The sequence below is a fragment of the Erpetoichthys calabaricus genome, chromosome 12 (genome assembly GCF_900747795.2).
Source record: "Erpetoichthys calabaricus chromosome 12, fErpCal1.3, whole genome shotgun sequence".
Taxonomy (NCBI): domain Eukaryota; kingdom Metazoa; phylum Chordata; class Cladistia; order Polypteriformes; family Polypteridae; genus Erpetoichthys; species Erpetoichthys calabaricus.
The window spans coordinates 59,516,141-59,531,790 of record NC_041405.2 but is presented as its reverse complement, the minus strand read 5'-3'; the positions used below and the strand labels follow the sequence as shown (position 1 = coordinate 59,531,790).

The 15,650-nt window shown below is 38.8% G+C and overlaps 1 protein-coding gene across 1 annotated transcript in view; it reads left to right on the top strand.

Moving 5' to 3' along the window:
• Positions 1–336: 336 nt before the first annotated feature.
• LOC114662323 (sodium- and chloride-dependent neutral and basic amino acid transporter B(0+)-like) overlaps positions 337–15,650 on the top strand; it is a 50,668-nt gene continuing 35,354 nt past the window's right edge. The window contains 2 exon segments of the mRNA XM_051935377.1: positions 337–405; positions 8,760–8,904. Coding sequence (XP_051791337.1) covers positions 337–405; positions 8,760–8,904 — 214 coding nt within the window.

Here is a 15,650-nt window from a genome sequence, read left to right as displayed (position 1 = left end):
AAAGTAAATCCTATCATTAACACTTTTTGTAGTCCCTGAATGATGGCTTGTGTTATTTAACAGCTTATCATTATGGGTTTCTGTGTGTCTGACACAACAGACTTCAAAAAAGAGAGAAAGAAAAACAACCCCTCGAAAAACCCACTGTTAGGTAATTCCGCTTATCTTTTCTTCAAGTACGGCCAGTACAAGAAAGTGCTGTGAGAGGAGGAGGGGAGGGGAGGGGCCTCCAGAGGGGTGTGGGTCCGTTATAAAGCAGGTAGCTGAGACCTGTAGAGCTCAGGTGATGAAGGTGCCGTGGAGCTCTGCTGGGCAGAAGAACCGCCTCGAGTAAGAATGGTCAAAAACTTGGTGTCTACAATGGAACTTCACTTTTCAAACCGTGCTGTAACGAAAAAAGAAAATGTAAGTGATATTTTCTTCTTCTTGTTCCTTGTGCCAGAAAGACAAGTGAAAATGTGCTTATTGCTTTAAAAAGCAAAATAAAGAAATAAGCAACAGTATGCACAAGTCTGGGGCTGTAATTTAAACGCAAATGCAATCATTTTGCAGATAGTTTTAGGTTAATCAAACAGTTTTAAATTATTAATTTCTACCCCTGCTGTGGGATGACAGCATTAGAAACCTAGGAAAAAGTCAGAGGAAGGAAGGATACTCCCAGAAGTTTTTCTTTACAAATGAGCAAACACTGGTTCAAAGGTTTAGTTCCTACTGACAAACCTTATGGGCTGCTCATACACTTTAATTGCTGTATATCTCTGATGTATTTCGTTATTTACTTTACACAGCAATATTGTGTGTAATACCTATTTAATGTGACAGTCATTTGCTGTTTCTGCATCCGATTTCTTCCAGTTAAGCCAGTTTTTCTTCCAACATCCCACAAACGTTCAGGACAGGATGACTGCTGACACCAAGGTAGCCCCTTGTGAGTGTTAGTGGGTCCTGTGATGGTCCTGTCCAAGGCTGTTTTCCTGCCTTGCACCCAGTGTTTCTGGGATAGGCCTCAGTCACCTGTGGGTATAAAAATGCTATGTTTTTAGAGCTTTGGTAGATTAAGTGAGTCTTTCAAAATTACAAGCTCCATCAGACTTGTGCTTAGCAGTTCAGTGACTTTGCAGCTAAATCACTTTGTCTGCCCTGTCATGCTGTCAACATCTTGCAAATATTTGCCATTTTAAATACCTGAGTCTGAAAAAAGATGCTAAACTTAGTTCATTTAGTGTTGCAGCATTTTTTTTACTTTGTTTATCCTGTAAGAGGATGATTTGCACATATTGCCAAAATATCTACATGTCAGCTCTTATTTTATATAATTTTCTCTATAGTCAGTTGATTATTTTATATAATTTTCTCTTTAGTCAGTTGAATGAAGCAAAGTATTGAGAAAATAAAGTCAGTAAAGGCTGGGAAAGTAGCCTTTAACGTCAGTCCGGCAGTAGAAATTGTGACTAAGCTTAGAGTGTGTTGGGTGGAAGGTTATAATGGTCTTGGGGTGACACAGATTCATGAATTTTAATATGTTTTATGTCTCCAAGAGAATTGCAAAAATGGCTTTACTTTGTGATTTTTGTAGCAGGCAACAGGATATCACTCGACACAGACTGAGGTGTCTTACCTTTTATGTTGTTGATCCCCAAATTCTTGTCTGGGTACTCAATGAGATGCAAGTGCTTGTTATTTTTATTTATAAAGTAAAATATGGCACAAATGGAGCTTGACAGGACTATTTATTGATACAAATCATTATTCCTTTATGAGTAGACAATGGGAAGAAGTGTTGTATATACTGAGATACATATGGTGAACATTATTATATTTTTTCATCCTTACTTTATTTTTATGGTTACTCTGGATAGTCATAAATCATCTGTTTTTAACTTTTGTGTTTATATTATAAATCTAAAAGTCTGTCAATATGCTATACACAAATAAAACAACCAATCTTTATTTTATGTTGTGTGTTTTAAGTGAACTGTGCAAAGCTATTCATATTACAAGTTAATGGGAATCAAGTAATACTTTATAAAATGTGTAAAGTTTGGGTAAATATGAAAGATATATGTCTCCATAAATACAGAATTAACAGCAGATTGAGATTTAGATTAGCAGAGCTGCCATAAACTTCCAGGGACCGGAGCTCAGTTTTCATCCTAGTTCCTGACTGTGTGGAGTTTGCATGTTTCTGCCATGTATGCAACAGATTTCTGAGGGCATTTTGGGTCCTTCCACATCAGGACATAAAGTGAATATTTACTGGCAGTTCTAACTGATTTGAATGAGATTGACTGTATGTGCCTGACTCATTCATGTGGTGGAGACATATTGAGTGGTGGCCTGTCTTGTACCCAGTGCTCTCCAGAAATCCTGTGCACCCCCAATTCCTAGAAATTGATAACATGAGATCAGATGATAGACTGGTGTACATTGGAACTTGAAGAGGTGTAAACAGAGGTAGGCTAGATCATCAATATAACTCAGGCGCCGCCGAGAGTGGCAGCCTTTTCAGCAGCTCCGTGTACGACTTTATTTTTCTACCTTTTATTTTTCTCTTCATTATTTTTTATTGATCACTCATATCACTTTCTTTTATGTGGATTCGTTCGCTGGACACTTTTACTTTTACAATGTGAATTTCCCCTTGGGATTAATAAAGTATCTATCTATCTATCTATCTATCTATCTATCTATCTATCTATCTATCTATCTATCTATCTATCTATCTATCTATCTATCTATCTATCTAGATGGCGCAATGTAATCTTTATGTAGACACTAGGCAAATTTCTTTTATCAATAACTTTGTAATTCCATTTGTATCTTTGTTTCTGATAATTTTATTTTTCAAATCTAAGTGTCAGGGAGGTTAAATATTCCAGAGGTGAATCACTTTTAATGCTTTTGTGTTATTCAAAATATAGTCTAATAGTTAAGGACAATGGATTTTACACCACACAATGCTTGTTCAGTCACTACCACTATCTCTGTGACCATAAAACCACATCACTCAAAATTCTGTAAATAATATATGTATTTAAAAATTATATTATGTGTTGGTAATTGTAAGCCCCCATGGGATTGTGTCCAGTATAGAAAAATAATATATAAAAGAAATGGCATTGAGCACTTAAACACTTAGTCATTTAATATAGTTACATTTTCAATCTCTGGAAATGTCTGACAAAAAGGATTGCCCAATATTTAGTATTTTATTATGAAAACTGAATAGCTAGTCTGTAAAATAGAAGGCCTAAGAGGAGGTTTATGGAAGTGGTGAGAGGGGGGCATGCAGGTGGTGGGTGTGACAGAGCAAGATGTAGAAGACAGGAAGATATGGAAACAGATTATCCGTTATGGTGACCCCTAATGGGAGCAGCCAAAAGAAGAAGAAGAAGAAGATTGGGCTCATAGTGATATCCATATTACTAACCGAGAATAAACCGGATATGGACGCAGGTACACGGCAATGGGACCATGAGACGTACTGCGCAGGCGCGCGTCTCATACACCGCAAGCGAAGTCTTATCCACCGTGAACGAAGGAGTCACGGCCCAAGAACGAAAGAGCTCAACTAACGTGAATGAGAAATGAAGCAACAACGCGCCCATAGCTAACGACTAACGACACAGCCACACACAAAAGAGGATTCTGCGCTGCACCCCAGAGTCAACCGTGAGAGGTTACGGAGGCCCCACAGGTCCACAAAGATAGAACGGAAGGCGCAGGCGTCACCACCATAATGTGAGTGGCACTACTGCGGAGTGAACTTAAGAATAATGTGCTGCTTGGGATTGTACAAACCGCTGAACACTTTACACCAAATTCAAACACAATACAGCTCAACGATACAAACACGAGCCCGCCTGGATAAGATCAATGAACGCAGGCGCCTACAACGCGTGTCTGACACTGCGGAAGCAAAGCAGGCACGGGTTCAAAATGAACGACCTCGACTGACGGATATACAAACACGAGCCCACCTGGATAAAATCAATGAACGCAGGCGCCTACAACGCGCGTCTGAAATGCCGCGGGCAAAGCGGGCACGGCTCCAAAACGAATGAGCTCGACAAATGTATTTCAGGATACCCAACACCGGAGGTAGGTGAGCGAAGTGAGCAGGGGGCAGAGCCCCCTTGTTTGTTTAGAAAGGATACCAAATACCTCTGGGTTATGTGGCATGTTGAATGACCACAGACTGAGTGGTACTTACATAGTCTATAATATAAATCTATTGTTCTCTGTCAATAACAGCAACCAAAGGGCAAAAAGCTTTACATAGTTTACATAGTTTGAAATGAAGATCAGGTGCACACAGTCTGCTCTGGGATTCAAAAGTTTTTAATCTATACTGGATGACAAATACAAGCCCAATGCATGTATTAAAAGTTTCTACACAGTAAAAGGAAACAAATACTTGTATTTAATTATGAGGTTCAAAAGCCTTTAGTCAACAACTATGAAATTTTATTGGTCTAATATGGGTCAAAAAGCTTCAATTCTATAATAGAATCCAAATTCTTTTAGTGTTATTTCAAAATCAGAAGCACACCATTCTAAGAAGCTTGAAATTTTGGAATTTTTTTTTTGTTCTTTATTTCACCTTATACAATTTCTTGTATTAGGAATTTGTTAGTTTTCGCATACCCCTTGGGGTCACAGCACAGGGTCAGCCATTGTACAGCACCCCTGGAGCAATTACAGGTTAAGGGTCTTGCTCAAGGGCCCAGCAGAGTAGGATCTCTTTTGGCAGTGACGGGGATTCGAACTGGAAACCAGCGCAGATTCTTAGCCTCAGAGCCACCAATCTACCCCAGTGAAGCACCATTTGTCCAGTAATTAGTCATTTCTAATCCACTTAGTCCTTAATAGGGTTGTGGAGGGTGATGGAGCCTTTCATAGCTAACATGGGGCACATAGGTAGGAACAAACTCTGGACTGGGCTCCAGTCCATTACAGGGTGAACACACGCACCCCATACGCACACTACAGCCAATTTAGGATAGCCAGGATAGTCAGTTCACTTAACTCAACTCAGACACAAGGAAAACATGCAAAGTTCATGGTGGGAGGACCAGGACACAAAGCCTTGTCTCCTTTCTGTGAGGCAGCAGCACTACCTCTGTGCCACCGTGTCATCCCCATTTGTCCAGTATATGGATTAATAGCTTCTAGTCTGTAATGGAAACAAAATACTTGCATTCTAGTAGTGAGTGGGGCATAAATGCCTCTAGTTTAATATGTAAATTAATGGCTTCTGTTCTATAATAGGAACTTTAAATGTCTCTAATTTAGGAACTTTAATAGCCTCAAATTTAATTTGGAGACTTTAATCTACAGTGGGCACCTAACCTATTACAAATACTGAATCACAACAAACACAGTGGAGGTCAAGTTACATACAGCCTGACACCATGTTCTAAATGTCTAAATAATCATTTTGCAAATAATATTAAAACAAATCAACCTTTGAAACTAGTGGGCAGCAGCCTAACCCTCCAGGACAAAGCTAAGTCTCACCTGTGAGCCTCCAGTTCTATGTTTTTTTTCCTCCATCACTACATTCAACTGGCAGCTTTACTGTGCATGCATTGTCTTCCCAAAACCATCTCAGAATGATCTAATGACCAAAAGAAATGTGTGACACTGCAGCCACTACCTCATTAGTTATCTCTTCCTTAATTATACTGTAAATGCAAAGCTTGTGCTCTTTAAGGGATTAGGTGCTATGACTTCTTTCAAGGCATTTTATTACTGACAATCACTTTGTATGAGAGGCAAAAATCTAACATTACATTTCTTCTAAACGTTTCCTCCATGTGCCTTCCAAAGTAGCAAAAAGTGCAATTCATTTACCAAGGTGTGTAAATTTGAAAACTGCAATCTTTTTAAACATTTCTTTGATAGCTCAGTGGCATATCATGTAATGGAAATGCAGGGATTCCTTCACCTGGGCCATTGACTTAGCTGTGTATTTTGATAAGCTGAAAAACATGTGAATCTGTTTAGGTCTTTTAAAATTTAGACATTCTGAATTCTTAGTCAAATATGGTAATGGTAATTATCACTTAACTTCATCTGCCTCTGATTACAGTAGTATTTGCTCTAAATAATTTGTTTTAAAATATAAATAATTCATTCAAATCTCCTGATTCAAAAAAAGAATGGCATCAACAGTATGGACACCAATACTTTTGGGTTTCCTGGAGTAGCTGTTTGCATGGAAGGTTACTTTAAAAGCACTCCATCTTGAATCTGAGAGGAAGGAGAAACATGAGGTAAAGAGGAGAGGCTCAAAATTTCAGGAAGGCCCTGACTGCAATATATCTTGTCATTGCCGTTTATGGGAATTATCTTTCTTTCTTTAGTTTATATCATGAAGAGGCTTGAGCTGGTAAGAACCAAAGGTTGTTCTTTAGAAAGTGTTGAACTCCATTTTTTGTTATTTAATGTTGTGGACTTACAGTTCCCCTGTGGTTTTCTTATATAACAGTACAGTACTGTCTTTTTATGTATTTTCAACCAGTCTGTGTTACAGTGTATATTGTAAAGACAAAACTTTCTCTGCCTTTTCTTTATATGCAAAAATTCTTTTTCATAATTTTTGTTGAACATTTGTTGTTTAATGTACTGGCCACTCCGGCTGCTCAATTTTTTATTGTGACATTTACTTTTTAAATTGCAGTGAACTTATGATAATAACAAAGTACAATATTAACCAAAGAAACTTAATAATAATAATTCTTTGCATTTATATAGAGCTTTTCTCACTACTCAAAGCACTCAGCAATTGCAGGTTAAGGGCCTTGCTCAAGGGCCCAACGGAGCAGAGTCCCTATTGGCATTTATGGGATTCAAACCGGCAACCGTCCGATTGCCAGTGCAGATCTCTAGCCTCAGAGCCACCACTTACTTACTCCCTATCCTTCATATTCAGACACCAGCTACATTTTGTAGCAAATTATTAACAGGGCTTTGGAATAACTAAAAGGTGCCTTTATTGTTAGGAAATTCCAAGCAGTCACAAGACTTGCATTGTTTCTTTGTGAGTTACTTCTCAAGTAATGATAACAAGCCAGAACACCTAAGTAAAGGAATATTATTTTAAAACATTACTATAACAATGTGTAAGTACTGCATTGCCGACATACAAATAAGCAAAAGTTGGCTCATGAGAAACAGTTTTGTGAATGAATCTATTAAATATGTTTAAACCTTTGTTTGGAAAACTTCTTGAGACAGGTGGTTTTGAACTAATATGGAACTATATTGGAATGGATAAAAACAAAAACATACAGTCTTTACACAATTGTCTTGGACACTTTAATACAAGAATCAACATAACATGACAACACACATTCTGTTCAAATATAACATCTGAATAATTATCTTTTAAGGAATCATCATGGCTTGGGGAAACAATGATGCAGTGTTTATCCACTGCTGACTTACAACTTAAGGTCAGCCATTTCAAATTCAGTCCCCAGTCATGTGGACTGGAGTTTGTGAGTTTTTTCTGGGTTATTCAGTTTTTCTAACATATTCCAAAGATATGTATGTTAGATTGAAAGGAAACTTAAAATTGGCTAGTATGGGAGACATTGTATATATGTGTATGTACAAGTGTACCCTGAAATAATATACCATCCAGTCAAAGGCTGGTTCTTGTCTGCTGGCAAAAATACTGTACGAGATGTCATGTTTCAGTTTAATAGAGCATATAGTGAGGTAAGGTGTTTGCAGAAGATGTGTGACCAAAAAAAGAGAGGCGAGTGCAGAGTAAAATCCCTAAAAAATGTTTCCAGCACCATGCTGAACCATTGTCTTGAAGAATTCAAGCTGTTAGAACATTAGAACAATCTAGACGAGAATAAGCCATTCAGCCGAACAAAGCTCTCGTATGTCCTATCATCTTATTTCTTCCAGAAAAAACATCAAGTCTAGTTTTGAAAGTCCCAAAAGTCTTACTGTCTACCATCCTTCTTGGTAGCTTATTCCAAGTGTCTATGGTTCTCTGTGTAAAGAAAAACTTCCTAATATTTGTGCAAAATTTACCCTTAACAAGTTTCTAACTGTGTCCCCATGTTCTTGTTGAACTCATTTTAAAATAACAGTCTTGATCCACTGGACTAATTCCCAATATAATTTTAAACATTTCATTCATGTCATCTCTTAATCTTCTTTTGCTTAAACTGAAAAGGCTCATCTATTTTAATCTTTCTTCATTATTCATCCCCTTTAACCCTGGAATCAGCCTTGTTGCTCTTCTCTGGACCTTCTCTAGCACTGCTCTGTCCTTTTTGTAACCTGGAGACCAAAAATGCACCCAGTACTCCAGATGAGGCCTCACCAGTGCATTATAAATCTTGAGCAGAACCTCCTTGGACTTGGACTCCACACATCGTGCTATATATTCTAACATTCTGTTTGCCTTCTTAATGGCTTCTGAACACTGATGGGAAGTCGATAGCTTAGAGTCCACTGCAACAACTAAATCCTTCTCATAAGGTGTATTCTCGATTTTCAGACCTCACATTGTGTATTCAAACCTAACATTTTCACTTCCTATGTGTAAAACTTTACATTTATCGACATTAATTTTCATCTGTAGTTTATTTAGCCAAGTCTTAAAGTCACACATAGCTCCTAGTTTATTTAGCCAAGTCTTAAAGTCACACATAGCTCCTGTTGTTTCATTCTGTCTTTATTGAACATAATTTTACTAAAATGTACAACTTTTTTTTTTTCTTAAGGACAAGAACAGTCATGTTGGAACAACTGACGAAAACTTGGATCGAGGAAACTGGTCAAGTAAAACTGATTACTTGCTTTCGTTGATTGGCTATGCAGTGGGGCTAGGAAATGTTTGGCGGTTCCCCTACCTTGCCTACAAGAACGGAGGAGGTAATGAGATTGTTACATTTAATTACTTAATTATATAACATTTGAACATTATTGAAATACATATGCAGAAATGTCATTAAAGTAATTTCAACAATATTTTTCAAAATAAGCATTTGACCATACATTGTTTGAGTCATGGCAGGCATTTGGTATGCTGGTAGAGGTCTGAAAGCTACCCTTCTGAACTTAAGAGGTGGCTTATAATCACTTAATATAGGCAGAACAATATCCACAAAACATAATACTGGAAATGTTGGAAAACTATGTGTGTAGTACAAATCTTCGGGACCACATCTGTTAGAAAAATTACTGAGTCCTAAATTTTTTGAAAGTTATGGCTATTAGCTAAACGAATGGGCTGGATGGACTGAATGGTCTCTTCTCATTTGTTAAATTTCTTATGTTTGCTTCGATGTGCATAGTGGAGCTCATGAACATGGAAACAATTTATGCCAGCACATTCATTTTTGGTTTTGCAGAAAACATACAGTTCCTTTTCTGGCAAAGGTGTGCTCAAAAGTCAGCCATTCATTCATTATCCAACCCACTATATCCTAACTACAGGGTCACGGGAGTCTGCTGGAGCCAATCCCAGCCAACACAGGGCGCGAGGCAGGAAACAAACCTCGGGCAGGGCGCCAGCCCACCGCAGCAAACATCAGCCAAGGTTTGACAATTGATAGTTCATACATGAACTCCCCATACCCTTCGTACCTGTCAGATCTATCAAAAGGTGCCACATTGGAAGGTTTAGCTTTAGTAGGTATAGACTGTGCCCCAAAGTTGTCACTATACTTCCAATACAACTCGGAGTCCTGCCACATGCAAAAGTTTGCTGATGACACTGCTATCATGGGCTGCATCAGGAGTGGGCAGGAGGAGGAGTATAGGAACCTAATCAAGGACTTTGTTAAATGGTGCGACTCAAACCACCTACAACTGAACACCAGCAAAAACAAGGAGCTGGTGGTGGATTTTAGGAGGCCCAGGCCCCTCATGGACCCCGTGATCATCAGAGTTGACTGTGTGCAGATGGTACAGACCTATAAATACCTGGGAGTGCAGCTGGATGATAAATTGGACTGGACTGCCAATACTGATGCTCTGTGTAAGAAAGGACAGAGCCGACTATACTTTCTTAGAAGGCTGACGTCCTTCAAAATCTGCAATAGGATGCTGCAGATGTTCTATCAGACGGTTGTGGCGAGCGCCCTCTTCTACGTGGTGGTTTGCTGGGGAGGCAGAATAAAGAAGAGGGACGCCTCACACCTGGACAAACTGTTGAGGAAGGCAGGCTCTATTGTAGGCACGGAGCTGGACAGTTTGACATCTGTGGCAGAGCGACGGGCGCTGAGCAGGCCCCTGTCAATCATGGAGAATCCACTGCATCCACTGAACAGTATCATCTCCAGACAGAGGAGCAGCTTCAGCGACAGACTGCTGTCACTGTCCTGCTCCACTGACAGACTGAGAAGATCGTTCCTCCCCCACACTATGCGACTCTTCAATTCAGCCCAGGGGAGTAAACGTTAACATTATACAAAGTTACTGTATGTTATACCTGCATTTTTATTACTCTTTAATATTGTTTTTTATCAGTATGCTGCAACTGGAGTATCTATCTATCTATCTATCTATCTATCTATCTATCTATCTACAGTTAGGTCCATAAATATTTGGAAAGAGACAACTTTTTTCTAATTTTGGTTCTGTACATTACCACAATGAATTTTAAATGAAACAACTCAGATGCAATTGAAGTGGAGACTTTCAACTTTAATTCAGTGGGGTGAACAAAACGATTGCATAAAAATGTGAGGCAACTAAAGCATTTTTTTAACACAATCCCTTCATTTCAGGGGCTCAAAAGTAATTGGACAAATTAAATAACTGGAAATAAAATGTTCATTTCTAATACTTGGTTGAAAACCCTTTGCTGGCAATGACAGCCTGAAGTCTTGAACTCATGGACATCACCAGATGCTGGGTTTCCTCCTTTTTAATGCTCTGCCAGGCCTTTACTGCAGCAGCTTTCAGTTGCTGTTTGTTTGTGGGCCTTTCTGTCTGAAGTTTGGTCTTCAACAAGTGAAATGCATGCTCAATTGGGTTAAGATCAGGTGACTGACTTGGCCATTCAAGAATTTTCCACTTCTTTGCTTTAATAAACTCCTGGGTTGCTTTGGCTTTTTGTTTTGGGTCATTGTCCATCTGTATCATGAAACGCCGCCCAATCAATTTGACTGCATTTAGCTGGATTTGAGCAGACAGCATGTCTCTGAACACCTCAGAATTCATTCGTCTGCTTCTGTCCTGTGTCACATCATCAACAAACACTAGTGTCCCAGTGCCACTGGCAGCCATGCACGCCCAAACCATCACACTGCCTCCACCGTGTTTTACAGATGATGTGGTATGCTTTGGATAATGAGCTGTTCCACACCTTCTCCATACTTTTTTCTTGCCATCATTCTGGTAGAGGTTGATCTTGGTTTCATCTGTCCAAAGAATGTTTTTCCAGAACTGTGCTGGCTTTTTTAGATGTTCTTTAGCAAAGTCCAATCCAGCCTTTCTATTCTTGAGGCTTATGAGTGGCTTGCACCTTGCAGTGCACCCTCTGTATTTACTTTCATGCAGTCTTCTCTTTATGGTAGACTTGGATATCGATACGCCTACCCCCTGGAGAGTGTTGTTCACTTGGTTGGCTGTTGTGAAGGGGTTTCTCTTCACCATGGAAATGATTCTGCGATCACCCACCACTGTTGTCTTCCATGGACGTCCAGGTCTTTTTGCGTTGCTGAGTTCACCAGTGCTTGCTTTCTTTCTCAGAATGTACCAAACTGTAGATTTTGCCATTCGTAATATTGTAGCAATTTCTCGGATGGGTTTTTTCTGTTTTCGCAGCTTAAGGATGGCTTCTTTCACCTGCATGGAGAGCTCCTTTGACCACATGTTGTCTGTTCACAGCAAAATCTTTCACATGCAAGCACCACGCCTCAAATCAACTCCAGGCCTTTTATCTGCTTAATTGATACTGACATAATGACAGTCTTGCCCACACATGCCCATAAAATAGCCTTTGAGTCAATTGTCCAATTACTTTTGAGCCCCTGAAATGAAGGGATTGTGTTAAAAAAATGCTTTAGTTGCCTCACATTTTTATGCAATCGTTTTGTTCACCCCACTGAATTAAAGCTGAAAGTCTGCACTTCAACTGCGTCTGAGTTGTTTCATTTAAAATTCATTGTGGTAATGTACAGAACGAAAATTAGAAATAAGTTGTCTCTGTCCAAATATTTATGGACCTAACTCTATCTATCTATCTATCTATCTATCTATCTATCTATCTATCTAGATAGATAGATAGATAGATAGATAGATAGATAGATAGATAGATAGATAGATAGATAGATAGATAGATAGATAGATAGATAGATAGATAGACTAGGTGTGTATCACTGTATATAATAATTCTTTACATTTATATAGCACTTTTCTCACTACTCAAAGCACTTTATACATGGACAGAGGGGAACCAATTCAACCATCACCCACATGGATGATGCAACAGTATCCATAGTTTTGCCAGTATGCTCATAACAAATTATCAATTAGGTTGTGAAGTGCTGAGGGAGAGAGAGCTGATTAGAGACAGAGGATAATTAGGAGGCCAGAATGGACGAGGCCATAATGGGCAATTCAGCCAGGACATTTGGATACACCCTACTATTTTTGAAAGATGCTTGGGGATCTTTAATGACCACATAGAGTCAGGACCTTGGTTTTATGTCTCATCCAAAGGATGCACCATATTTTCAGCACAGTGTCTTTGTCCCTGCACTGGAGCTGAGGCATTGGAATCCACACACAGACCACAGAGTAAGTGCCCCCTGTTGGCCTCACCAACACCTCTTCCAGCAACAACAAAAACTTTACCTAGATGGCCTTCCATCCAGCTGGCTGGGTGCAAACATGCTTAGCTTCAGGTGGATGACCAGTTCTGAAGCTCAGGTGGTATGGCTAATTGATCCTTTATGAATAACATTAATAACATTAATTTAATTATGCAAATCTGAGATACATTACAGAGGAAGATTCTGATGAATAGTATTCATCAAGTAATGATGTACCTACAATGGTTCCTGAGAAACATAATTGGTGGTCTCATGCTTCCAAGCCAATAAAAATAATCATCATATAGCAGACTATTATTCTTATCACAAAAAAGCAAAATATCTTGCCACTAATCCAGATGTTCAAGCTTAAATCAGCTGGCACCTGGTTTTAATCTGGAATCAATGATGTGCACATTTCCCACAAACTTGGTGCATATGTGCAAAACACATTTTGACATAAAAGAAAAGAAAATTATAACAAAACAATGTAATTAAGTATGAGAGAGAAATTAGCTTCCTCAACTATGCTCAATTTGGAATTTTGAATAAGGAGCTGCACTGAGAGCAAAACGTAGACACTTTCACAATCAAGTAATTGTTTATTTGCATTATAAATATAACACAGTATAAGTTGGAAAAATGCAGGCAATGAAGCACCACAGCCCTGGAGTTTTGGTGCTCTGAGGTGACTGAACTAAAGACCAGAGGGACATGGTCTAACATCCCATTATCACAATGTAAAATATACCATAATATGATATAACAATCTTGTTTCAAACTCAAGTAACTCAAATCTAGGTCATGTGGCATCAGCAGGCAAAACGCACTAATCAGCCTTGGATAGGGCTTCTTTTCGTCATAGGGTCAACTCACTTGCACACTGGGCACACAGGGCCACTTTGAAAGTCTCCTAATAAACCGGAAATGTACAGAAAGTGTGTGTTTGTGGGGAGGTGTGGGGGAGTGGATCCATGCAGATATGGGCTAAATGTGCAGACTACATATGGATAAGGACCAGGTGCAGGATTTGAACCCAGGATGCTGGAACCATAATGCAACAATGCTAGCTGCTGCCACTCTGCAATCAAATGCTTTGTTATACAGTAGGATTAAATGATTTACTGTATATGCAGTTAACTCATTAAAAACCCACATTGTGCTTCAGTTTTATTAACTCATCCAACAGTTATTTAAAATCAGTATAGGCTTGTGAAATGAAAAGCAGAAAATCCACCTACTTAGCAGTGTGTGGCATTAATTACTCAAAAGACTAACACTGCCTGGAGTCTTTTGAAACCTAAAACTATTCTGTCCCAGGGAAATGGGAAACTGTTGTTCTTAAACTGCTGCACAGCGAACCAAGACAGCGCAAGTGTGCGATAGCATAATAAGGGCTTTGTGAGGAGGTAAGGAGTGCCTTAAGGTCAGGTAGGCAAAACAGACTATATTGTGCCTCCTTAGGTCAATATTTTCTGTGAAGCCAAGCTGCATTATATATTTTTTTATTCTTGTTTGATGGTTTGAGTTTTTTTAAAATGCTTACAAGAGACATTTGACTGCCACAGAAGTTTTTGACTCCCTTGCCATTCAGTGCAATTGAAAGCAAAGAGGATCCGTTGTGTGCTAAAGTATAATAATTGTGTAATGCCAATAAATGTCCAGGAAGTAGATGTATTAATAAGTAATCAGTGGAGTCCTGCACACATAAGAAACTAAACAATATTTGCAAGTATTTTACATTGAGTTTGCATTATTGTAACTATGTATGGACAGCAGGTTGTCTTGATGCCTAATAGCCTGGGCTCACATTTTGACTAGTAGTTGGGGTGCCAATAATACGCTTGTTCTTTCCTTGGTCAAGTTCCCCAAACTTACTCTGGTTTCTCTTACAGTTCAAAGACATGTAGGAAAGATGCACATGATACTGAGATTTGCTCATGTGTGTGAAGATATGCATTTTTAAAAATCAATGGTAAAAGCTCTTATGTTTTGGCCTTGGTCACCATGATGAGTATTCATTTCCCTAGTGTGAATTTACTTTACCTTCTTGGTGACTATGTTGTTCACTTTACCATATTTGTTTCCATAGAAAGTGAATCTGTTCCATCAGTGCTGTTATGCATTAACAATGAATGTTGGGGTTGAATGAATCATAGAATTGCTAGTTGATTATGAATATATTCATTACACATCTAGCTCTCTTCTGTGATAACAGTGCAGTTTTATAATTGTAATTAACTATTTACTTAATCTAGCCACAAGGGGAGCAAACCAGCCCAACTTGGTGCCAGTCACAAGACTTGGTAAATAGAGAGGGTTAGTGTCAGGAAGGTCCTCTGGCTGTAAAATGTAACCAAAACTTTAATGATTGATTTTCAGAAAATAAAAGGGTGTACCCCACAGGTGACACGCACTTGTGTATTTGTGTAATTACCTTCCGTAATGTGTCCCCTTGGCTATTTTCATATGCCTTCACCTCATTAGCACTGATACCTCCTGTCTTGTTGTTAGAGTTGTCATTCCCTGGTGATCTCATACTTCCTGGTAGCATGTTGGTGGTCTGTTTTGACTTTGATGTTCTGTTGTTCATATCACATATATCATGTGAATTTTTACATTTATATATTACATTTACCAAGAAATAAATTGTCATTTGCAAAGCACTGCATAATTATACATGCTTACCATCCACTATATGAACTTAACTAATTCACTGCTGAGCTGTGAAGAACCAGAGCATATTCCAGTGTATCCTGCAGTATAGGATACCAGGCAGGAGCAAATGCTGAACAGAACACCAGTCCATCCACACAAGAGAACATAAAGACTCGGTATAGACAGTGGTGGACCAAG